The 25,681-nt window shown below is 44.4% G+C and overlaps 1 protein-coding gene across 2 annotated transcripts in view; it reads right to left on the bottom strand.

The window, feature by feature from the left end:
- LOC121585391 (nectin-2-like) overlaps positions 1-21,286 on the bottom strand; it is a 72,233-nt gene extending 50,947 nt beyond the window's left edge. For both annotated transcript variants that reach the window (XM_045226271.1, XM_045226270.1), the window contains exon 1: positions 20,895-21,286. In XM_045226271.1, coding sequence (XP_045082206.1) covers positions 20,895-20,979 — 85 coding nt within the window. In that variant the 5' untranslated portion in view covers positions 20,980-21,286. The remainder of the gene's footprint in view (positions 1-20,894) is intronic.
- Between the last annotated feature and the right edge of the window lie 4,395 nt (positions 21,287-25,681).

The following is a 25,681-nucleotide window of genomic DNA, read 5'->3' as shown; positions in this document are numbered from 1 at the left end:
ACCAAGTGAGGACAGAGGGCAGTGCTGCTGTGAGGTAACACACCAAGTGAGGACAGAGGGCAGTGCTGCTGTGAGGTAACACACCAAGTGAGGACAGAGGGCAGTGCTGCTGTGAGGTAACACACCAAGTGAGGACAGAGGGCAGTGCTGCTGTGAGGTAACACACCAAGTGAGGACAGAGGGCAGTGCTGCTGTGAGGTAACACACCAAGTGAGGACAGAGGGCAGTGCTGCTGTGAGGTAACACACCAAGTGAGGACAGAGGGCAGTGCTGCTGTGAGGTAACACACCAAGTGATGACAGAGGGCAGTGCTGCTGTGAGGTAACACACCAAGTGAGGACCGAGGGCAGTGCTGCTGTGAGGTAACACACCAAGTGAGGACAGAGGGCAGTGCTGCTGTGAGGTAACACACCAAGTGAGGACAGAGGGCAGTGCTGCTGTGAGGTAACACACCAAGTGAGGACAGAGGGCAGTGCTGCTGTGAGGTAACACACCAAGTGAGGACAGAGGGCAGTGCTGCTGTGAGGTAACACACCAAGTGAGGACAGAGGGCAGTGCTGCTGTGAGGTAACACACCAAGTGAGGACAGAGGGCAGTGCTGCTGTGAGGTAACACACCAAATGCCACATCAAATGCTAGCTGGCTAATCACACACACACACTAGTTAATGAGTCAGATCCTCAAAGGATCTCCATCAGCCCAGGCAGGAATATTCAGATGAACAGCAGCTCTACAGAGAGAGGGAGAGGTTGAAGGTCATAGGATACCTGGAACCAGCTTGTCTTGTGAAATCTGATCTAAGAGTACGAGGGAAAAGTGCCGTTCCATATCTCTGGTATGATGCTCTCTGTTCTCCAAATGAGCAATGTAGCACACACACACAGTCGCAGGCAGGGGCAGACACGCACGCACGCGCACACACACACACGAAGGGTAGAAGCTTTATCTCTGCATCTTTTAAATTAGACAGCTTGTTGCGTTTCCCATTAAGGGATTTGAGCGACGGTTAAATCCCAGCTCCTGTGATATTCCGGAGCCGTCGTTCCCGCCTAGCGTTGGGAGCAGCGTTGATTAGGAGCGGATCTGCCACGCTGAACTCAGATTTCTACCCCAGATCAGATCAGAGCCCCATCCATGAGCATAGAGGGAGGAGGTCAGAGGAACTAATTGCACACGCGGCAGCTAGTCACTCTCACACACACACACACACACACACACACACACACACACACACACACACACACACACACACACACACACACACCTAAGCCCGGGCAATGCCCCCAGGGCTCCAGACATCAGAATGACGCGACCCCCCCCACTCCTCCTTTTCAGAGAGCGAGAGAGTGAGAGCAATAAAAATAACCTTCAATTAGTTTCTCAAGTACTGAAAGGAACCCATACACAAACTCGTCACACTTGACGTGATGACATGTCTATCAATATCTAGTTCAGGCCAATACAAGCCCCTTAATACTACAGTACAGTATAGTCAACAGTAGTCATTGGCTTTATGTGACTAGCTATAATGTGACAGGCAGTCAATCCTCCAACACCCAGCTCCATTCAGTCAGTCTGTTCAGATCACAGCCCAGTTATGCTTTCAACCTAGCCGACAGAATTAGAGGGGAATGAGAGACAAATAGATGGAGACACAGAGAGATGCTCCAGAGTTGAGCAACAGCTGCTGAGCATCACATCTGTTCAGAGCAGAGTCATCAGCAAACAGACCGACTGGAACAGACCCCACAGAGCACTGCCATAGGGGGAGAGGGAGAAAGAGATGGAGAGAGGAGGGAAATCGCATAGATGGAGATAAAGCCATGGCAACAACCAGCTACTCTGTGAAATGGTAGAGGAATCTAGAAGCACACGTTCTCTTCCTGCCTCTGCCTTCCTCATCCCTTCACATCCCCCTCTCCCTTCCTTCCTCCTTCCCTCGCTTTCTCATGTGAGACTGACAGAACAAGAGAGGCCTGTGAGTGTGAAGATGAAAGGCTGGGGTTGGGCAGAGGGGTGTGTGTGTTCGTGTGTTCTCATGAATGAATGACCCCTCTTGTCGTTCCCCCTCACACAATGGCTAAAAACATATACACCACGGGGTAAGAGGTCACACTGTGTTAGTGATGGGGGAAAAAATCTATACAGTTACATATCAGGATATTATTTTTGACGATATCGTATTGACAATACCGCATATAATTTTTTTGAGGCATTTGGCTGTACCTGCACCAAGTATAGCTTGTTCTCCATCTTGTTTTTAAATAGGAAGCCAAATTATTTCCATGACTGATCAAAAGTCATTTTCTCAGGGCTCTCTCTTGTCCCCCTGCAGCAGACATATGGTGAGCAATATGTTCGGAACATCGAATAGCAATAAAATCACAGTATCGAATCGCAATACATATAGAATCTGGAGAAACGCAATACATATCGTATCAGCACCTAAGTATAGTGATAATATCTTATCGTGAGGTCCCTGCCAATTTCCAGCCCTATTGTATGTGTCCTTACTGTCCCCCATCTCAAGTTCTCATGGGTGGTATTAGCAAGTGAACCCCACTAAACCACACCTCCAACAAACTTGTCTAATCTTATCATCTTAGTGCAGGTAAAACTCATCGCCTCATCCCAGTTCCAACAATAATACTGAGTGTACTGAGCTATAGTGGCCATTCCCCCCTGAGGAACACACAGTACTAGGAGAGGAACTAGCTGTCCAGTCATGACCGCTTCCCAAATGGCACCCTATCCCCTTTATAGTGGACTACTTTTGACCAGGGCACCACATGTCTATGGCCAGAGACTGACAGAGGGCAGCCCTGTAGCAGTGTGAGTGCTCTACATCACATGTCATTTGGCAGCAAATGAAGGGAGAGAGAAGAGTAGTTAATGTTGATATCTCTCCAGGGTCCCTGAGCACAGCACAGAGCAGACTTTATGTTCATATCTCTCTAGTCTCTATAGTGGGGTAAACAACTGCACTCCTTTGAGCTCTACAGCTCTCCTCCTCCCCTCTTATCTCTCTCCTCCTCCTCTTCCTCCTCTTTTCTCATCCGACGCCACAAATAACAATCTACCCCACACAGCAGGCCCTTCCAAAATATTTACTCAGTTCTGTTCTGAATACAAAGGCCATTATCCCACTTCCTCTGATCTCCCACACACACAATTTATGACTATATATCGTATTGACAATATCGCAATATTATTTGTGCACTAGTTGGCTGTACCTGCACCAAAACTCCAGTATTTTTCCTTCATAGCTTGTTCTCCATCTTAAAAAATAAATAGGGATCCAATTTGTTTTCAGCACTTTTATTTCCATGACTGATCAAAACGTTGTCTCTCTGCAGCAGACATATGGTGAGCAATATGTTTGGAACATCGAATCACAATAAAATCACAGTATCGAATCACAATACATATAGAATCTGGAGAAACGCAATACATATTGTATCTGCACCTAAGTATCGTGATAATATCGTATCGTGAGGTCCCTGGAAATTCCCAGCACCACACACACGTTAGAATTCCTGTGTCTCTAGGCTCTCTCCTGCTGATCACCTCTGACTGTTCTACCTCTGTTACCGCTCTCTAATGAGGAGGACTGCAGGTCCAGTACAGTAGGCCCCCTTGGCTTGTCGTGTGTTGCTCACACTCTCTCCCACACAGACACTTCTAATTTCTCAGTGTTCACACCTCCTTTGTCCTCCATCTCTTCCTGTGCAGCTTGTGTCCTTCCTTTGTCTCGCTCATCATCCATCTTCACCTCGCTCTCCTCATCAGCCTCTCCCTCTCTCTTTGCCCCTCTTCAGTCACTCTCTCATCTCTTTCCCCTTCCTCTCTCACACTCCCTGTCACCCCCCCTCTCTTCCCCTCCTCCCCCTCTCTGACAGCCTCTGTGGTTCCACAGGCTGCACCTGTGTCTCATTACCGCCACTGATGGTGTTGAAACGAGCTTCCCTTTCTCCTCTCTTCCCTATCCCTCTCTCATCTCTTCCCTATCCCTCTCTCCTCTCTTCCCTATCCCTCTCTCCTCTCTTCCCTATCCCTCTCTCCTCTCTTCCCTATCCCTCTCTCCTCTCTTCCCTATCCCTCTCTCATCTCTTCCCTATCCCTCTCTCCTCTCTTCCCTATCCCTTTCTCCTCTCTCCTCTCCTCTCCCCCTTTAGCTACTGCCAAGGCACATTTATCTCTGTGTGCTGAACAATAACCTACTTCTCACTTTCTCACTCTCCCTCTCTTGTCCGTTCAGCCATTGTAAATGGAGTTCAGATGGTTTCCTAGGTGGTCTGGTATGATGGTTGGGTTAGCTAGGTGGTCTGGTCTGATGGTTGGGTTAGCTAGGTGGTCTGGTATGATGGTTGGGTTAGCTAGGTGGTCTGGTCTGATGGTTGGGTTAGCTAGGTGGTCTGGTATGATGGTTGGGTTAGCTAGGTGGTCTGGTCTGATGGTTGGGTTAGCTAGGTGGTCTGGTCTGATGGTTGGGTTAGCTAGGTGGTCTGGTCTGATGGTTGGGTTAGCTAGGTGGTCTGGTCTGATGGTTGGGTTAGCTAGGTGGTCTGGTATGATGGTTGGGTTAGCTAGGTGGTCTGGTCTGATGGTTGGGTTAGCTAGGTGGTCTGGTCTGATGGTTGGGTTAGCTAGGTGGTCTGGTCTGATGGTTGGGTTAGCTAGGTGGTCTGGTCTGATGGTTGGGTTAGCTAGGTGGTCTGGTCTGATGGTTGGGTTAGCTAGGTGGTCTGGTCTGATGGTTGGGTTAGCTACAGTGAGGGAAAAAAGTATTTGATCCCCTGCTGATTTTGTACGTTTGCCCACTGACAAAGACATGATCAGTCTATAATTTTAATGGTAGGTTTATTTGAACAGTGAGAGACAGAATAACAACAACAGAATCCAGAAAAACGCATGTCAAAAATTTTATAAATTGATTTGCATTTTAATTAGGGAAATAAGTATTTGACCCCCTCTCAATCAAAAGGATTTCTGGTAGACTGATTATTTATTTGTCAGTGGGCAAACGTACAAGATCAGCAGGGGATCAAATACTTTTTTCCCTCACTGTAGGTGGTCTGATGGTTGGGTTAGCTAGGTGGTCTGATGGTTGGGTTAGCTAGGTGGTCTGATGGTTGGGTTAGCTAGGTGGTCTGATGGTTGGGTTAGCTAGGTGGTCTGATGGTTGGGTTAGCTAGGTGGTCTGATGGTTGGGTGCCTGGAGGAGGATGGAGCTCAAGCCTCTCCATCTTTGAACACATCTCCTGGTCCTGGTCTGGTGGTGCATTCAGCTTCAATCTCCTCTATCCATCTATCTATAATATTCAATTATACAACAGGCCTTGTTGCGCCTCTCCTCTCCCACTGAGACTGATTCAGATGGGGTGGTACGGACAACAGAGAATGTACAGTACATACTGAAATCTAGAGAATGGTGGAATATGTATCATTGTATGGGGGTTTTGGTTAACTCCAGCTACATCTGCATGGTAGGACAATGCCTTCCCCTTCCTCTAAACAGTGACTCGCATCATTTACACTGAGTATACAAAACATTAGGAACACCTGCTCTTTACATAACAGACTGACCAGGTGAAAGCTATGATGTCACTTGATAAATCCACTTCAAAATCAGTGTAGATGAAGGGGAAGAGGCAGGTTAAAGAAGGATTTTTAAGCCTTGAGACAATTGAGACATGGATTGTGTATGTCTGCCATTCAGAGGGAGAGATTTGATGACAAAAGCTTTAAGATTCTTTGAACGGGGTATGGTAGTAGGTGCCAGGTGCACCGGTTTGTCATCAAAGCGAGAGGAACGTTGCTGGGTTTTTCCACTCTCAACAGTGTGTATCAAAAATGGCCCACCAACCAAATGACATCCAGCCAACTTGGCACAACTGTGGGAAGCACTGGAGTCAACATGGGCCAGCATCCCTGTGGAACGCTTTCAACATCTTGTAGAGTCCATGCCCCAACAAATTAAGGCTGTTCTGAGGGCAAAAGGGGGTGCAACTCAATATTAGGAAGGTGTTCCTAATGTTTTGTACACTCAGCCATTTAGCACAGAGGGCAGTCATCTCACATTCACTAACAACACTAAATCTGACTATCACCAAAGATAGTCCCACTAACTGAGTATTAAATCACTGGGACATACAAACAAGCTGAGTAGTGTTAGTTCACCTTCCCACGCTATGAATATTAATTCGTTCTCATTATGTCGCTAGGCTGCGGTTGTCACATTGTACACCGCATAATTATGTCATCAACAAGGGGACGAACCATGTACAGAAGAGGGGAGAGGAGCTGTGGATGGGAATACACGTTCTGCATTATTATGCTTCAGTCTCTAGAATGAGCTCCAACTCTAGATCTCTGCCTTATAAAAAGGCCAGTTCATACTCTAGTTACATTTGGCACTAGTTTGAAATCAGCTTTAGTCCTAAGAGGAGAGGACTTGAGGAATAGTACATCTAAATCTTAGAACACAAACGGAAGTAACTAATTGATGACATTGACAGAACACTAAAACGACTCAACGAACGCAGGAAGCCATTCGCCAAGTCATTAGCCATGTTTAGATTGACAGAACTGTTCAGCGTCTGTTCACATCCTGCCAGCCACCGAACCCCCTCCATTCATCCATATATACACCTCCATTCATCCATCCCTCCATATATACCTATATTCATCCATCCCTCCATATATACACCTCCATTCATCCATCCCTCCATATATACACCTCCATTCATCCATCACTCCATATATACCTCTATTCATCCATCACTCCATATATACCTCTATTCATCCATCAGTCCATGTGCATGTAAATAAATATAGGCAGAGTGGGGAACAGACAGAGAGAGAAAGTAGGACACTCCAACCTGAGACAAGTAGGCCAGAAATGGAGAGAGAAATAACAGAACAAGAGAGAACAAGAGACAGGGGAAGACAGAGAGCGAGAGGAAAGAAGAGTTGAGCTGGGAACAGGAAGGAAGATGACAGTGGTTTTGGGGGGATAGATGGAGTCAGCTGGAAGGAATGAGGGGGGAGAGATAGCAAGGAAGAGAGGAAGGGAGGGAGGGAGAGCGGAAGGGAACAGACTGGTGCAGGGAAGAAAGCCAAAGGACTGAGGAAAAGGGAGGATGGCAGAGAGGAGGGTTATAGCTAGGGAGGACATCAATAATCTATGGCAGATAAAGCTATTCCGTGTTGAAAGGAGGAGAGAGAGAATGAGAAAACGAGAGAGAGAATGAGAGAGATTCAAAAGTTGGTAGGTGGGGCCTTGGGGACATCTATTTAAAACAAGAGAAATTAAAAGACGCTTGTGTTTGTTTAGAGAGCGGGGGCAACCCCCCCCACCCCACCCCACCCCGCTCCCCGCTCCCTAGGCAATGTCTATTTAAATGTGGGTTTAAAATCAGCGAGTGTTACAGCTCTAATCATGGCTGGCTGGTGTCACAGCACATTCCCTCTCTCTTTCTCTCTCCCCATCTCTCTCTCGCTCTACCCTTCTCCCACGCCCAAAGCCCTCACCCGTCGCTCAGAATGAACACACACTCACAAACTGAACACACACACCAAGCCCCCCTGGAGGGGCTGTTGCACGACAGAGCTGAATTCATGAATCACTGATGGACGAATCAGCTGCGAGCGAGGGAACGCAGGGAGGAGAGGAGGAGGAGTGAGAAAGGAGAGGGAGGATTGTTTTGTTTAAAGACTTTAAAAGTTAAGCAGAAATCAGGAAATTGCCCTTAGCTGCCTACAAGGCCAGGACACCCAGGAGGGTTCCCAGTGACATGCCTGGCTCTGCGCGCGCACACACACACACACACACACACACACACACACACACACACACACACACACACACACACACACACACACACACACACACACACACACACACACACACACACACACACACACACACACACACACACACACACACACACACACACACACACACACACACACACACACACACACGTGTGTACTGAACAACAGCCCGTAAGTAGCTAAGAAAGCCAGTCAACTAGCATGAAGGAGATACACCAACACAGACACAGGAACTAAAACACACAAACCAAAGTAGTGCTACCACCAACTAGCCCGTCTACACCTGTTACTCCAACTGCCATTTCCTAGGGGGAGCTGGATAGTCAAAGGCAGCTCTGTCCATTCACACAGACAGACAGGTGAGCTGGACAGGAAGGAGGAGGAGGGGAGGTGGGGGGTGAGCTGACCAGGGAGAGGGGGGTGAGCTGACCAGGTAGAGGAGGGGGAGGTTGGAGGCTCCCAGGTACAGGCTGCTCTGTGACGCTCTAGTGGCCCTGGGGGAGGGAGGGAGAAGGGGAAACTGGGAAAGTTAGGGGAGGGAGGAACTGGGGACTTCACTAGGAACACAATGGCAAGCCTGTTTTACTAACAACAGTGTATAATTTACCCACCAATGCCTGGCTGGCCCACAGTCCAACAGTAACTTGATTTGAATGGAAGTAACTCATATCAAGTCAAGTCAAGGCAAGGCGCTGTTCTTCCTCAAACCTGCTGTAGAACCCAAGCATGGTACATTTAGGGGAGGTGACCTGGCTAGACTTCACCTCTGTGTATTGTGCTCTATAGCCCTTGTAACAGCTGTGTCCTGAGTGTGAATGAGTGTGATAGGAGTTCTCAGAGGGTCGAGTGTGGCCACAGCATCTCTGTGGGACAGGTTAGCCCTGATAAAACCATGCATCTGTTTCCCTTTCCTCTCTTTCCCTTACACCACCTCCCTCCATCCTCTTTCTCTCTCCCTCTCTCCTTCCCTAGGCAATCTGTGATTCAGCCCACCATTGAGCCTGAGGTTCTGTGAAAAAAAAAGAGTGTTTGTGTGTGTTGGAGGGATAGACGAGTGCCATTCTGCAGCCAGGTTGAGGGAGGGAGGCAGGGAGGAGGAGGGAAAGGGGTTGAGATGATTGTTGGGAAACGTTGTTGCACTGTCGCAGCAACTTAACCTTCAAAAACTGCCTTCTGGGACAGGGGCGGGGGAGGGAAGGAGAAAAAGGAACATTGTTAGGAGGCAGAGAGAGACTGCAGTATAGAGACAAGATGATGGGAAAGGCACCATTACAAAATAGTGAGGGAAAAGAAGCAGAAAAGAAAGTAGTTTGTATTGGCAGACCTCCCGAGTGGCGCAGTGGTCTAAGGCTGTGCCACTAGAGATCCTGGTTCGAATCCAGGCTCTGTCGTAGCTGGCCGCGACCGGGAGACCCATGGGGCGGCGCACAATTGGCCCAGCGTCGTCCAGGGTAGGGGAAGGAATGGCCGGCAGGGATGTAGCTCAGTTGGTAGAGCATGGCGTTTGCAACGCCAGGGTTGTTGGTTCGATTCCCACGGGGGGCCAGAATGAAAAAAATAAGTTGGTTTTTAATAATGTATGCACTCACTAACTGTAAGTCGCTCTGGATAAGAGCGTCTGCTAAATTACTAAAAAATTTAAATAAAATTGTAAAGACAAACTTCAAGGTTGATGTAGGTGAAAGAGAACGAGAGAATTGGACAGAGGGGGGAGAGAGGGAGATGAGGGGGGAGAGAGGGAGATGAGGGGGAGAGAGGGAGATGAGGGGGAGAGAGGGAGATGAAGGGGAAAGAGAGGGAGAGAGAGAGAGAGGAGAAAGAAGGGAACCAAAGACATTCAAATTACAGCAGGAGAAACAAGACAGTGATGACTCAGGAAAGAGAAGGAGAGAGAGAGCAAAGGAAGAAGGGATGAGGGGAAGGAGGGACGGAAGGAGAGGGGGACACAGACTGTAAGACAGGAGCTTACTGAACAGACGGATCAATTATGAGGACCAAATTACAGAGAGGAGGAAGTTAAGAAGCGACTCAGAAGAAATCTAGAGAGAGAGAGCGATGAGGAGACAGAGAGAGAAAGGAGCAGAGGGAGAGAGAGAGAGAGAGAGAGAGAGAGTGAGTGTGTGAAGGGAAGAGAGCGAGACATGGAGAAGGTGGAAGGAAGATAGGAAGGAGGGATGGAGGGAGAGCGTGAGACATGGCGAAAGAAAAGCAGAGAGAAAGAGAGAGCGGGGGGGTAAAGAGAGAGCAGGATAGAGCTACAGGAGGTAGATTGGATTCATTAGTTAGAGGGCTGGCAGAGAGCAGAAGGATAGAGGGATAGGACTGAGTCTGAGACCCCACTGTGGCTGTGTAAGGAGGATGGATCAGAGGCCCTGCTATAGTGTGTGTGTGTGTTTGTGTCTGGGGGGGGTCATTCAACACAATTCAATTTAGATGAAGTGCCAAGACTAGCCATAGTAAACAAACACTTTGGCACGCCCTGTTGACAAAACCCAGTGAGAGGAAAAGGCCAACCTGTCACTCTAGTCTCCTCCTATTCTGCTTTCTACCAGTCCTGGTGGCTGCAATGAATCTCAAATGGTGATAATTCAGATAGGCTAGTCTTTTGTAGAAATTCAAGGTCATCATGAGGTTTGCTTTGGGTGGCAGTTGCATAACTACACTATGAATTTTACAGAGGTTACATGTCAAATGGCACCTTAGTCCCTATATACTGCACTTTTGACTAGGACCCATAGGTCTCTGGTAAAAATGAGTGCACTATATATGTAGCCATTTGAGATGCACACAGAACAAGCCAAACAGAGCTGGTAAGCTTGATAGCTATGGGCATGAGTGTGTTGTGACTAATCAGAAATGCAGTCTGCCGACGGCCATCTTCACTTTATGTTTCTGAGATTCAAACGAACGTGGGGATATAGAAGACGACTGAACATACTGTGTAATATCTCAGTTTATCTTCAACAATTTAAACATGAACTGAATGTTCTGTTCCAGCTCCACTCTTATCTCTGATCAAATGGCCCACACTAAATAAACTCCCACTTTACTGCCTAAAAGTCTTCCCTGGCTGTATCCCAATAATACGGTATCTCCTCTCTCCTGCTCTAAATAACTACTTTCCACAAATCTAAAAGCGTTGGATTGGTGGAAGCATGGGCTAGTGGGAGTGTCCACCATATTTCTTATACCAGTCATATTTCCATTTCGAATCAGTGAAGGGAAGTGAACAAGTGCACACTTTGGGAAGAAGGAGAGATAACTGGGACATTAAATTCTTCACCATCTTCAGCCCATAGTAGCATGTGATGATGTGGTTGGGTCTTGGGAGTGTCACCCTAAACAAGTTCAGAGGCAACAAGGTCCTGTCACAACGAATTCAATGTCCTCCCCCAGCCCTTCCCTCCTCTCAGTCTGTCTGTCTGTCCAGACAGAGGCTGATAAGTGTGAATTTGACATGACCTTCTCAAAGTGAGCTGTACTGAGATGCAGAGAAAAGGCAACAGGGGGTGTAGAAGTGGAAGAGACAGGTTGTGACGTCACAGATAACATACAACACACTAAGAAAAGAGAGATAGGTGTGGAAAAAAAGAGCGAGGGAATGGGAGAGCAAAATAGGTGGTAACTGTCAAACTGAGAGACAGAGAGAGACAGAGACAGAGAGAGAGAGAGAAAGAAAGAGACAGAGACAGAGACAGAGAGAGAGAGAGAGAGAGAGAGACAGAGAGCGAGAGAGAGGTTTGACAGAGCTGTCAGTGCCATACCTAAATGTTTTCAATAACACATAAGGACACTGCATCATTCCCTGATCGATACAGGATCAATAACACAAACCACTGCACTTCCACCTCACTCTCCCCATCTGGACACATTAAGGTGACTGCTAATGAGAACGGAGACGTGTGTGTGTCCCCATGTGTGTAGCTAGGACAATGTCATGGGCCTCCGTGCTTGTGCCATACAGATCTGCTGAGTGCACCACAGAGGATTTTACAGATGGAGAGGGAGAGAGACGAGAGAGAGAGAAAAGTGTGAGGAGAAAGACAGAAGATGTTAAAAAGAGAGAAAGGTTAGAGATAATTGGCCCAACTCCATCAGTGATAGCTACATCTGTCACTGTTAAAGTAAGTGTCATAGAGAGAGGGATGATGCTAAATTACAAATGAGCAGATCCTCCCTCCCTCCCTCCCTCTCTCCTCCAAATCCCCTTTTCCCTGTGCCAAGTTGCCACTGTGAGGAATTTAAAAGTATGATGTCATCCCCATCTCCACTCCCCCCTTCATTCCAACTGTACCCACCCCTTCCCCCCTTACCCACCCCTCTCGGCCCTCCTACCCCCCACCGCCTCTCAGCCCCCTTAACCCAGCTTAGTCAGCAGCCTAGTCCTAGCGCCTTGGTTGGTGGTTTGGGTCCAGTGGTGTAAAGTACTTAAGTAAAAATACTTGAAAGTACTACTTAAGTCGTTTTTGGGGTATCTGTACTTCACTATTAATATTTGACCATTTTTACTTCACTACATTCCTAAAGAAAATTATGTACTTTTTACTCCATACATTTTTTTCCCTGACACCCAAAAGTACTCATTACATTTTGAATGCTTAGCAGGACAGGAAAATGGTCTAATTCACACACTTATCAAGAGAACATCCCTGGTCATCCCTACTGCCTCTGATCTGGCGGACTCATTAAACACACATGCTTCATTTGTAAATAATGTCTCAGGGTTGGAGCGTGCCCCTGGCTATCCGTACATTTTAAAAACAAGAAAATGGTGCCATCTGGTTTGCTTAATATAAGGAATTTTTAATTATTTATACTTTTACTTTTGATACTTAAGTATATTTTAGCAATTACATTTACTTTTAAAACTTAAGTATATTTAAAACCGAGTCATTCCAGGAAAGCTGCCCATGATCCATCTATCGTTACTTATTTAACAACCTCTGAAAGATGATCTGTTGAAAGGACGTGTCAGTTTAATGAATATGTATAGATAAAGGAGGATGTTCTCGGATGACTGTGGTAGACAGGGGGAGGAGGACACCACCACCTCCTGAAGAAACCACCAGGCAAACTGCCTTTCTCTCAAACACACACACACACACACACACACGTCTGACAACAGGTTGTTGGAATGCCATCTGACTCACAGCTTTAGGGTTGTCCCCGACAAAAAAGAAATCTTGTTCGACCGAGAGTAGTCAGTTTTCTTCATATATAGACACACTGTTTGAATCAAATCAACTACAGTGCATTTGGAAAGTATTCAGACCCCTTGACTTTTTCCACTTTGTCACGTTACAGCCTTATTCTAAAATGATTTTATTTTTATCAAACTACACACAACATCCTATTATGACAAAGTGAAAACAGGTTTAGAATGAATGCACATTTATTAAAAATAAAAAAACAGAAATACTTTATTTACATAAGTATTCAGACCCTTTGCTATGAGACTCATTCTTAAAACGGAAGAAGTTTGGAACCACCAAGACTCTTCCTAGAGCTGGCCGCCTGGCCAAACTGAGCAATCGGGGGAGAAGGGCCTTGGTCAGGGAGGTGGGGGTGGGAGAACCTTCCAGAAGGACAACCATCTCTGCAGCACTCCACCAATCAGGCCTTTCTGGTAGTGGCCAGATGGAAGCCACTCCTCAGTAAAAGGCACATGACAGCCCGCTTGGGAGTTTTCCAAAAGGCACCTAAAGGACTCGCAGACCATGAGAAACAAAATTGTCTGGTCTGATGAAACCAAGATTGAACTCTTTGGCCGGAATGCCAAGCGTCATGTCTGGAGGAAACCTGGCACCATCCCTACGGTGAAGCATAATGGTAGCAGCATCATGCTGTGGGGATGTTTTTCAGGGACTGGGAGACTAGTCAGGATTGAGGGAAAGATTAATAGAGCAAAGTACAAAGAGATCCTTGATGAAAACCTGCTCCAGAACACTCAGGACCTCAGACTGGGGCGAAGGTTCACCTTCCAACAGGACAACGACCCTAAGCACACAGCCAAGACAACACAGGAGTGGCTTCGGGACAAGTCTCTGAATGTCATTGAGTGGCCCAGCCAGAGCCCGAAATTGAACCTGATCTAACATCTCTGGAGAGACCTGAAAATAGCTGTGCAGCGACGCTCCCCATCCAACCTGACAGAGCTTGAGAGGATCTGCAGAGATCAATGGGGGAAGCTCCCCAAATACAGGTGGGCCAAGCTTGTAGCATCATACCCAAGAAGACCCGAGACTGTAATCACTGCCAAAAGGTGCTTCAACAAAGTACTGAGTAAAGGGTCTGAATACTTACGTAAATGTGATATTTCAGTTTATTTTTTATAAATTTGCAAAAATGTATAAAAACCTGTTTTTGCTTTGTAATTATGGGGTATTGTGTGTAGATTTATGAAAACTATTTAATCAATTTTAGAATATGGCTGTAACGTAACAATTAAACTGTTAAACTGTGGAAAAGGTCAAGGGGTCTGAATACTTTCAGAATGCACTGTATATGTAGGCTACGGAGCTGATGCTTTAAGCACTGCGATTAAAAATTAAGACACAAATTACTAAAGAGGGAGCCAGAGATCAAGATAGCCTAACCAGAAGAAAATAACTTGATCCCGACCATCCTCCCGCTGCTGCTGGTCTTCGCAGATTCTGCCATTAGGCTCCTAAAGTTGCCGGTAATAGGCTAAACCAGCGGTCGGCAACCTTTTCCATTTGGAGTGCCAAGTTATCGTACCATTTCTACTGATCTGTGTGTCAGTTATGATTTTCATTTGATGGAACATTGATTTCATGGAACAGTTTCATTTCATTTATAATAAAGTCTTCATATCTCAAAATCAATATCATGTGGTTAATCAAAATTATATCTAAATGAAAATGATACAAATCTAAAAGTAACTTCTATTGCCAATATGTAAAAATGGCCTAAATAAACCAACAAATAAAAACATTGCAGCCTGCAGGTAGAAAATATGCAGAAAAATAAATACCCTACAAATCACATCGGCTACGCTTGGCCTGTCTGCAAGGAACTTGAAACATTGTATCAACTATTAACTTGGTCCAGCCCTTGCTCCAGACAGACACAGCTGTAGACTATTTGCGCAAGGGGTAAGAAGTAATCAGGTAGGCCTATTTTATGACGTTTCCACCAGAGCAGAGCATGAAAAAAATGTCCCCTTTCATGCCGAGTGGTTATCGAAAGGGAGAGAGCTGGAAAGATTTTTCAAATAGGCTACGTTGAGAAACTATTGTCATTCTCAATGGATGTAAAAACAGACTGTTTACTTGTCGTGTGAGGCGAAGAAAAAATCCCCAAATGGGCACATTTATAAGCCTACATTTGCGCGCAGGCCAGGTAGCCTAGGCCTATTCTATGCACAATCAGGTGCATGTCCTTACTCAAGATTGACAGGACCACTCCAAACAAAAGACAATGAATACATTGACAAGTAGTAAATGGAATGAAAGAAAAAAAAAGAAGGAAAAAAAAGTCTTTTTTCTCACAAGTGTAGCCTAGGTTGTGCACTCTACAAACAATGTGTCCACTCCTAAAATGACAATGGTAAGACTGTAATAATAATAATAATAATAAATTGAATGCATTAACAGAAATTACCATAACCAAACAAACATTGTAGATGAGAAATTATGGGAATTAAGGGTAAATGTACTACTGGTGATAATGGTGTGCCATCCCCGCGGCCTCCACAATGGATTAGTCGACTGAGACAGGTGTGAATCAGATAGGTGTCTCGTGCGCCATACATTTTTGTAATATATTTGCCACTGCTCGTCTAAAAAAAACATTGGTCGACCAACAGCCTATTTAACAAACAATTGACCAGTCGACTAAATGGGTCAGCCCTACACAGCATAGCCTCGGGTTACACTCCCTCATTTATCGCTAGCTAGTGGTGTGTCGACTATTATCGCTCCTGCCTCCCAGTCCAATAACAACACTTAACAATTCAGACATACAAGAACTGCTGCTGATCGACCAACCTCTCCCTCGCTCTCTATACATCTCCCTCTATCCTTCACTCACTCTCTCTTTCTACAACTATCCATCTTGTCTAATTATGTTTGTTAAATCAACAATAACCTAGTCTGGCCTTTGATTTAAAGGAAATATGTACACAGAGAGAAAATAACATTGCCTCCCCACAGAACACTGATTATATACACATCAATAAGCTCTATGGCTTGACTTACTGTAGGTCATTTCATTCTATGTGGAACGTAGTTAATTGACGAACTGTTATAAACTGCCATAAAATGAGGATTGAATTATAATTCCATGGAGGCAGCACGGGTGTTGGGCACCATTCACGCACACACACTTAGTATTACTTTCACGTCTCCATTAGGCTGTAAATTAAAAACACAAATGTATGTCTGAATCAACTGAGGTTTACTGGTGATGAGGGCAACTATTGATCTACGCTCTAAACAGGCCCTGCAGTGTGTGTGTGTGTGTGTGTGTGTGTGTGTGTGTGTGTGTCCGCGCGTGTGACAGGGCCAGTGATGAATCCATACTAAAAGCAGCCAAAGCAAGGCTAACGAACACACACCTGACCTTTTCCCAATCCCCATGGCATTTGCAGCTCTAGAGAAGAGGGTCAAGGACACCTCATTAACATAATAATAACACCTCGAGCCTACAGACATTCATTGAAAAGTTCACACATTCAAAAAAGGTTGCTTTTCCAATTTGAAATAAGCCTAGTCTATTTCTGCAGTGTTGTTTTTTCTGTTTTTGTCTGGGAAGAAACAAGAATGTTTCAATTATATTCTCCCATCTCCCAAAAAAAACACATTCCACATTATTTTATCCGTGGAATATCACATCTTTCTCTCTCACTCCCTTCTCACTCCCCCTCTCAGACACCCATGAACAGCGTGGCCTTGAGGACAGAGGGAGGGGGAGAGGAGGGAGTGCGTTTGAATAAACCAATAACTAACGTCGCTCAAACAAAAGCGCTGGACAGGAACATGAAAGATGGTAGAAAATAAAAGACTAGAGAACAAGGCCCCCTGTATGTACTGGGGTTGGCAGGCGGGGGAGGGAGGGAGGGAGCTCAAGTGGTGGTGGTGGGGAGGACAGGGGGAGGAGGGTCTGAATCTGTTATTTATTCAGTCCTATAAACCAACTGACCTACCAACCATCCATGGACTGACTCTGAACACAATCCTCAGCCTACACTGTCTCTGCATCATTCTAAAGAAGCCACCTGTTCCCAAATCGCTGAAGAGACCCATCAAGAGGATCTCAAGTGTCTTCATTGCTGGTCACTGCACAAAGTCAATTTGGCCTAATGTGATATTTCTCAATTTCTCTCTTCTTCCAACAGCGTGACTGTAGCCTGCTCTCTCCCCTGCCATCCCACCAGTTGCTCTCACACGCACACCAACGCGGTTTACTCAGCCGTAAACAAGACGTAACCAATCACAGCTGACCCCATAGCCCTGTTTCAATATAAAACATCACCATGGCAACAGGGTTCAAGCCCTCCTGACCCACATAGGGCCTGGCCTGCACCTCGTTAGGGGGTATTACAGTGTCGTTTTAGGGCTCAAAGTGGACGCCATACTTTCTCTCAAGATAACTTCATTTTCTACTACACGTCTTTTATTGATTGTTTTCATACTATAGAAGCCTACCTTAACAACAAAATAAACTCACTGTTATTACACTGTAAGCTGGGTTATGAGACTATATTAAAGTGAAATTGATGAGAACTGAACTAAGCCTGCCTTCCTCTACTAAGCTATTGAAACTCTGTCCAGCCATATCCTTATAAACAAGATTTTCTTGGCTTAGCAGAGAACAGAAAATAATTTTTAATCAACCATTCTCCCACAAAGAAAACACACAAACAAGGCCAGAACATTGTCGTGTAAGAGGCTCTTTTTGTAAAATCAGTAAAGTGAAGAGGGAGATGTTTCCACTTGAACTGGTTAAACCAGTGTTTTCCCTGATAAATTTGCAGAAACCTTTTATTTTGTTTGCCACCGTGTTCCTTTCCCCTAAGTGCACTAGATGTTCTGTAAAATGGATTTGGGCTGAAAAGGTCCACACCATAAATAAATCAGAAAAGGAAATGCATTTCTGGGCTGGTTTATATTATTATTGTGTTATGAACAACAACTCTTCAATCAATTACAGCAGGCAGCACAGTAGGCCTCAGCTAGGCTACTACCATCTCTTTCTGTGGCACTAAAGTTCGCATAGACAGTGTTGACTATGGGAAAGGAAAAAATAAAGAGGTCTGGGTAAATTGCCACCACAAATAAATGAATATAGAGATTAAAATTTGATTGGGCCAACTTCCCTGATCACTCTGCAAGTGTAGGGAATTAATCTGCACACCTGAGCTCGAAGCCTACAACACCAGAATAAATTAACCTTCTGAATACAGCAAATACATTACCAATATCTTTTTATCTTTATGTCAAGACAAAGGAGATGATTGTGGACTACAGGAAAAAAAAAATAGGACTGAGCACGCCCCCATTCTCATCGACGGGGCTATAGTGGAACAAGTTCCTTGGTGTCCACATCACCAACAAATTACCATGGTCCAAACACACCAAGACAGTCATGAAGAGGGCACGACAAAGCCTATTCACCCTCAGGAGACTGAAAAGATTAGGCATGGGTCCTCAGATCCTCAAAAAGGTCTACAGCTGCACCATCGAGAGCATCCTGACTGGTTGCATCACCGCCTGGTATGGCAACTGCTCGGCCTCCGACCGCAAGGCACTACAGAGGGTAGTGCGTACGGCCCAGTACATCACTGGGGCCAAGCTTCCTGCCATCCAGGAACTCTATACCAGGCGGTGTCAGAGGAAGGCCCTAAAAATTGACAAAGACTTCAGCCACCCTAGTCATAGACTGTTCTCTCTGCTACCGCACGGCAAGTGGTACAGGAGCGCCAAGTCTAGGTCCAAAAGGCTTCTTAACAGCTTCTACCCCCTAGCCATAAGACTGCTGAACAGCTAATTATGGCTACCCGGACTATTTGCATTGTTCCCCCCACCCCACCCCACCCCCTCTTTTATACTGCTGCTACTCTGTTTATTATCTATGCAGTCACTTTAACTTTACCCACATGTACATATTACCTCAATTACCTTGACTAACCGGTACCCCCTGTATATAGCCTCCCTACTGTTATTTTATTTTATTGCTGCTCTTTAATTTTAGTAAAAAATTGTACTTCTCTATTTTTTACTTAACACTTTTTTCTTAAAACTGCATTGTTGGTTAAGGGCTTGTAAGTAAGCATTTCACTGTAAGGTCACCTGTTGTACTCGGCGAATGTGGCAAATAACATTTGATTTGAAGTGTGACTCCAAAAGTGGGCACAGTTGAGAAGTTAAATATAGCCTAAGCGGGAAATTTGTTGAAACAAAACAAATCGGTTAGGCTACTGTCCCGCCTTTTGACGCAATTTAATTAGTTGATAATAGGACTGTAGGCACAGGCAGAGACATGTATTTAGAGAGTTGGGCCAATGCGGTTTCCGCATCACCTTTTTCCAAAAATATATTTTTTATTCATTATTTTCTGATTTTTCAGGGGGTGCTGCAGCACCCTCAGCACCCCTACTTCCTACTATGCAACCAGGTACTTTTATTTTTTATTTTTTTACAGGTGCTGGAGTTATAGGTGAAATCATGAAAAAAAAAAAAAAACGCTGCATACTGCTGCTGTGATAGATCATTTTTTTTATCACCTGGGAACATGAACAGCATTGACATTACATGGGGAATATATTTTTTAAATACTATAAAACTGAATGTCTATAATGAGCATTATGATGCATTTACATGACACTACAACATTCTATGGCAGCCACGTTAGCTCAAAATCCACTGTTGATGCAGTCCCAAAATGTTTTGCATGTCAGAAGTAAAGTTTTCAAGATATTGGACTTTCAAGAAGCAGTGTCACCGGCCACATCATCATGCAGACGCAAAATACATAATATGATGCAAAATGCATCATCATGGTGATGTGGCCGGAGACACTTTGCTTCTTGAAAGTCCAATATCTTAAACTTGACTGCTGACATGCAAAACATTTAGAAAAAATACCAAAATATAGTTTGAGTGGATTTTTCCTTTAACATTATATGGGGAATATTTAAACAATACTATGCAACTGTATGTCTACAATTAGAACAATATTCAAAATTCTCAAAGTTGGTCTAACTAATTATAAACTGGGTGGTTCGAACCCTGAATGCTGATTGGCTGAAAGCCGTGGTATACAGGTATTTTTACAGCAGCCTGCCTTAGCCATTGTATATTGGCCATATACCACACCCCTCGGGCCTGATTGCTTAAATATATGGCTCTGGGCACAGGTGTTTATTTAAAATTCACAGGCCACAAGGACGCTATCAAGTGTGATACTGCAGCCTCAATCACTTTTTGTTGTTGGTGGCAACTAGGCTACACCCTGTTGCTGCACAGTTTACATTAAAAGCTATTTCGAACCCCATTTCTGTGTTGTGAACTGGAACTAATCGAGGATGACGTGTCGGATAGAGGAAAGAAAAGGAGCAGGGGGACGTAAGGAATTGAAGGAGAAGCGTGGTCCTGAGGAAAGGACACGCAACCGCGCTAGGGTTGTATTTGGAAAAGAACAAGTGACAATGCACCTGCTGGCACTAGAGAAAAATATACTTCGATTGCCAATTGAACCACACCTTAGTAGCAAAAACATGGCGTAGCCTACTTTACACCGAAACTCGGGTCACCGAGTGAGATAGTGTCACTCAGAAAATAGTATAGTCAAATTAGTTTAGGGACACAAGTAGCCTTTTTGTTTATAAATAATTTACTTCACGGCCGCAAGAAAAGGAAGATGTTGGCGTTAAAAAAACTAATTTCAAGACCTAGTGTACACTTGAACGTTGATTGGACCGAAACTGAAACCTCTCCCGCAGGTGACAACCAAACGAACCGTGGTAAGAGTAGAGGATAACAATTAGCGTAGGCTACTGGTGAATTTCCATGGTGGTTTTTGAAATATGTAATTACCTTGAAAAGTCAGTAAAGTGACCAGGCTGAACAGTCCGATCATTTTTGTGAATTCATGCCAGCTCCGAGCGTCCTCTCTCGCCATGCTGTCTGTGCTCCTTTATTTCTTTAGCACAGTGTCACCAATATTCTGATTTAAATTAATCTTATGTCGTTGTTAAAACAAAAAACCTTTGATCTATAACTTAATCGAGAACTAATCAGAAGTCAATAATTCAAACGTCCTTCACTGACTGCGCTTCTGTCGGAGCCTGTTAAAATCAATACAAATCCTATCCAATTGGTCCAAGCGATGCGGACAAGACAAGCACACAGATGTATATTTCTCCCGTAGCTGAAAAGGTGTTTTGTGGATTAGACTGCCTGCGCTCTACCAACTACTTCCACACTGCGGAGAGATCGCTACTGGGTGACTGATTGTGATGTCATAGACTATCCCTAGTCAACGTCACAGTTCCTTGAAATGAAATTATGTGTGACTGGAAGTTTGGAAACTCCCTAAAAGGATGAGATAATCTTTAGGAATTCAATTTTTTAAAAGATTGTGTTATCCAAAACGGTAACTTTGTTGATTTCTAGAACTGACTGGACAACAAACAGTTAATAGGGCGCACACCTACCTGTGCTGAGCCTCGAGGCGAGCACATTACTCGAGTTGTCTTGCCTGTATTTTACAAAAAATAAATTAGCCTATTCATCAATGTACCCTCTTCAGTTTTCTACTGTCTTTTTATTGTAAATTACATTTTTAGATTTAGGATGCTACAAACTTCAAGTTTTGTTTTAGATTTTTTTTTTTATCCACCCGTAATGTGTAGGCTAATTTATGGGAAAGTATACCCTCTCCAATGTTTTACACTGATTAGGTAAATTGTAATACATGTACCATTCCATTTTCTAATTCTAGGCACGGTAGCCCAGCGGTGGTGGATATGAGGCAAATTGATGATTATTGCGCCCTCTGCTGTTTGGCTCTGACATCCCACAATCATGACATAGCCTACTAAAGGGTCACAATCAAATAACCAAAGATGTCGCAATCAAATAAACACTGGCACAAACGTTACAATCCAATAACCACTAGCATTGATGTCACAATCAAATAACTACTGATGCACAATTGAGAGCATCCTGTCGGGCTGTATCACCGCCTGGTACGGCAACTGCACCGCCCGCAACTGCAAGGCTCTCCAGAGGGTGGTGCGGTCTGCCCAACACATTACCGGGGGCAAACTACCCACCCTCCAGGACACCTACAGCACCCGATGTCACAGGAAGGCCAAAAAGATCATCAAGGACATCAACCACCTGAGCCACTGCCTGTTCACCCCGCTATCATCCAAAAGGCGAGGTCAGTACAGGTGCATCAAAGCTGGGACAGAGAGACTGAAAAACAGCTTCTATCTCAAGGCCATCAGACTGTTAAACAGCCATCACTAGCACATTAGAGACTGCTGCCTATAGACATAGACTATAAATCACTGGCCACTTTAAGAAATGGAACACTAGCCACTTTAATAATGTTTACATATCTTGCATTACTCATCTCATATGTATATACTGTATTCTATACTATTCTACACTATCTTAGTCACTTTAATAATGTTTTCATATCTTGCATTACTCATCTCATATGTATAGACTGTATTCTATACTATTCTACTGTATCTTAGTCCATGCCGCTCTGCCATCGCTCGTCCATATATGTATATATTCTTAATTCATTCCTTACTTAGATTTGTGTGTATTGGGTATATGTTGTGAAATTGTTAGATATTACTTGTTAGATATTACTACACAGTCGAAGCTAGAAGCACAAGCATTTTGCTACACCCGCAATAACATCTGCTAAACACGTGTATGTGACCAATAACATTTGATTTGATTTGATGAAGACCAGACATCATAATCAAATTACCACACTCAGGTGTGATTCTAAAGACCTTGATTAGCTCAATCAGGTGTGTTAAAACAGGGCTGGAACTAAAGCTTGCACACCCAGATCAGCTCTCCAGATCGGGGTTGGTCACCCCTGCACCCAAAAATCAAAAAACAACATTTATTTTCCCTCGTTTTATCTGGGGGACATCATTTTTCAATGACAGCTTTTTTTTCCAGAGAGGAAAGTGTTTCAAATCAGGGCATAAAAATGGGTGTAACTTCATTTAATTTTAGTTATTGTCCACCAAAGCAACATAGCAAAGCCATATTATCCCCCAGCTTTAAGGCTAATCTGTAAGCCCATGTGTTTTACAGGCGTGCAGAAAACATTGATTCAGTATAATTACCTCCTTCTCATCCCATATTTCACTCTTTGCCCCTAACCTCTCATTTCTCATTCTCTCTCCTCTCCTCTCCTCTGCTCTCCCCTCTCCTTTTCTCCTCTCCTCTGCTCTGCCCTCCTCTCAGTCAGTCCACAATGGTCACCTCTGAATTCTCCCAATCTCTTTTCACTTTCGATACTCTGAGCCCTTCTCCTAGCCATGTAGGGGCCTAACTCATTTTTCCCCTCTCCCCTCATCCCTCACTCCTCTGGCCAATGTTATGTCTAGATTTGGTCACTCTTCCCTCTCCTCATATTGTCCCTCACTTTCTTTGTCCCGGCCTTGTCCTTTACTCCTCTGAGGTTGTCTGTGGGTCTGTGTCTAGGATAATGGAGTTCATAGTTGTCTGATATTAGCTCATTGGCAGCACTCATTAAACTGAGCCAGAGCTTAGAGTGATTATTTATCCATGAGGGAGGAGATCAGGACTACCATGCTCTCTCTAGTCTCTCTCTCAATTCAATTCAAAGGGCTTTATTGGCATGGGAAACATATGTTTACATTGCCAAAGCAAGTGAAATAGATACACAAAAAAGGGAAATAAACAAGGGAAATAAACAAGGGAAATAAACAATAAAAAATGAACAGTAAACATTACACTCACAAAAGTTTTAAAAGAATATAGACATTTCAAATGTTATATTATTGGCTATGTACAGTGTTGTAACAATGTGCAGATAGTTGAAGTATGAAAGGGAAAATAAATAAACAGATAAATAAAGGTTGTATTTACAATGGTGTTTGTGCTACACTGGTTGTCCTTTTCTTGTGGCAACAGGTCACAAATCTTGCTGCTGTGGTGGCACACTGTGGTATTTCACCTAATAGAGATGGGAGTTTATCAAATTATTTGTCTCTCTCTGTTACTCTCTCTCATCTATCTATCTATCTATCTATCTATCTATCTATCTAAAGTATTCACCCCCTCTTGGCATTTTTCCTATTTTGTTGCCTTACATCCTGGAATTTAAATTGATTTTGGGGGGTTTGTATCATTTGATTTACACAACATGCCTACCACTTTGAAGATGCAAAATATTTTTGGTGTGTGAAACAAACATTAAATAAGACAAAAAAACAGAACTTTAGCATGCATAACTATTCACCCCCCCAAAGTCAATAGTTTGTAGAGCCACCTTTTGCAGCAATTACAGCTGCAAGTCTCTTGGGGTATGTCTCTATAAGCTTGGCACATCTAGCCACTGGTATTTTTGCCCATTCTTCAAGGCAAAACTGCTCCAGCTCCTTCAAGTTGGATGGGTTCTGCTGGTGTACAGCAATCTTTAAGTCATACCACAGATTCTCAATTGGATTGAGGTCTGGGCTTTAACTAGGCCATTCCAAGACATTTAAATGGTTCCCCTTAAAGCTCTGAGTGTTACTTTAGCAGTATGCTTAGGGTCATTGTCCTGCTGGAAGGTGAACCTCTGTCCCAGTCTCAAATCTCTGGAAGACTGAAACAGGTTTCCCTCAAGAATTTCCTTGTATTTAACGCCATCCATCATTCCTTCAATTCTGACCAGTTTCCCAGTCCCTGCCGATGAAAAACATCCCCACAGCATGATGCTGCCACCACCATGCTTCACTGTGGGGATGGTGTTCTCGGGGTGATGAGAGGTGTTGGGTTTGCGCCAGACATTTTCCTTGATGGCCAAAAAGCTCAATTTTAGTCTCATCTGACCAGAGTACCTTCTTCCATATGTTTGGGGAGTCTCTCACATGCCTTTTGGCGAACACCAAACGTGTTTGCTTATTTTTTTCATTAAGCAATGGATTTTTTCTGGCCACTCTTCCGTAAAGCCCAGCTCTGTGGAGTGTACGGCTTAAAGTGGTCCTATGGACAGATACTCCAATCTCCGCTGTGGAGCTTTGCAGCTCCTTCAGGGTTATCTTTGGTCTCTTTGTTTGCGTTTCTGATTAATACCCTCCTTGCCTGGTCCGTGAGTTTTGGTGGGCGGCCCTCTCTTGGCAGGTTTGTTGTGGTGCCATATTCTTTCCATGTTTTAATAATGGATTTAATGGTGCTCTGTGGGATGTTAAAAGTTTCTGATATTTTTTTATAACCCAACCGTGATCTGTACTTCTCCACAACTTTGTCCCTGAGCTGTTTGGAGAGCTCCTTGGTCTTCATGGTGCCGCTTGCTTGGTGGTGCCCCTTGCTTAGTGGTGTTGCAGACTCTGGGGCCTTTCAGAACAGGTGTATATATACTGAGATCATGTAACAGATCATGTGATACTTAGATTGCACACAGGTGGACTTTATTTAACTAATTATGTGACTTCTGAAGGTAATTGGTTGCACCAGATCTTATTTAGGGGCTTCATAGCAAAGGGGGTGAATACATATGCACACACCACTTTTCCGCTTGTCACGGATTCCGCCGAGGCTGCTCCTCCTCCTTGCTCGGGCAGGCTTCGGCGTTCGTCGTCCCCGGAGTACTAGCTACTGCCGATCGATGTTTC

This window comes from Coregonus clupeaformis, chromosome 17 (genome assembly GCF_020615455.1).
Source record: "Coregonus clupeaformis isolate EN_2021a chromosome 17, ASM2061545v1, whole genome shotgun sequence".
NCBI classification, from domain to species: domain Eukaryota; kingdom Metazoa; phylum Chordata; class Actinopteri; order Salmoniformes; family Salmonidae; genus Coregonus; species Coregonus clupeaformis.
This window is presented reverse-complemented; position numbering and strand designations above follow the sequence as displayed.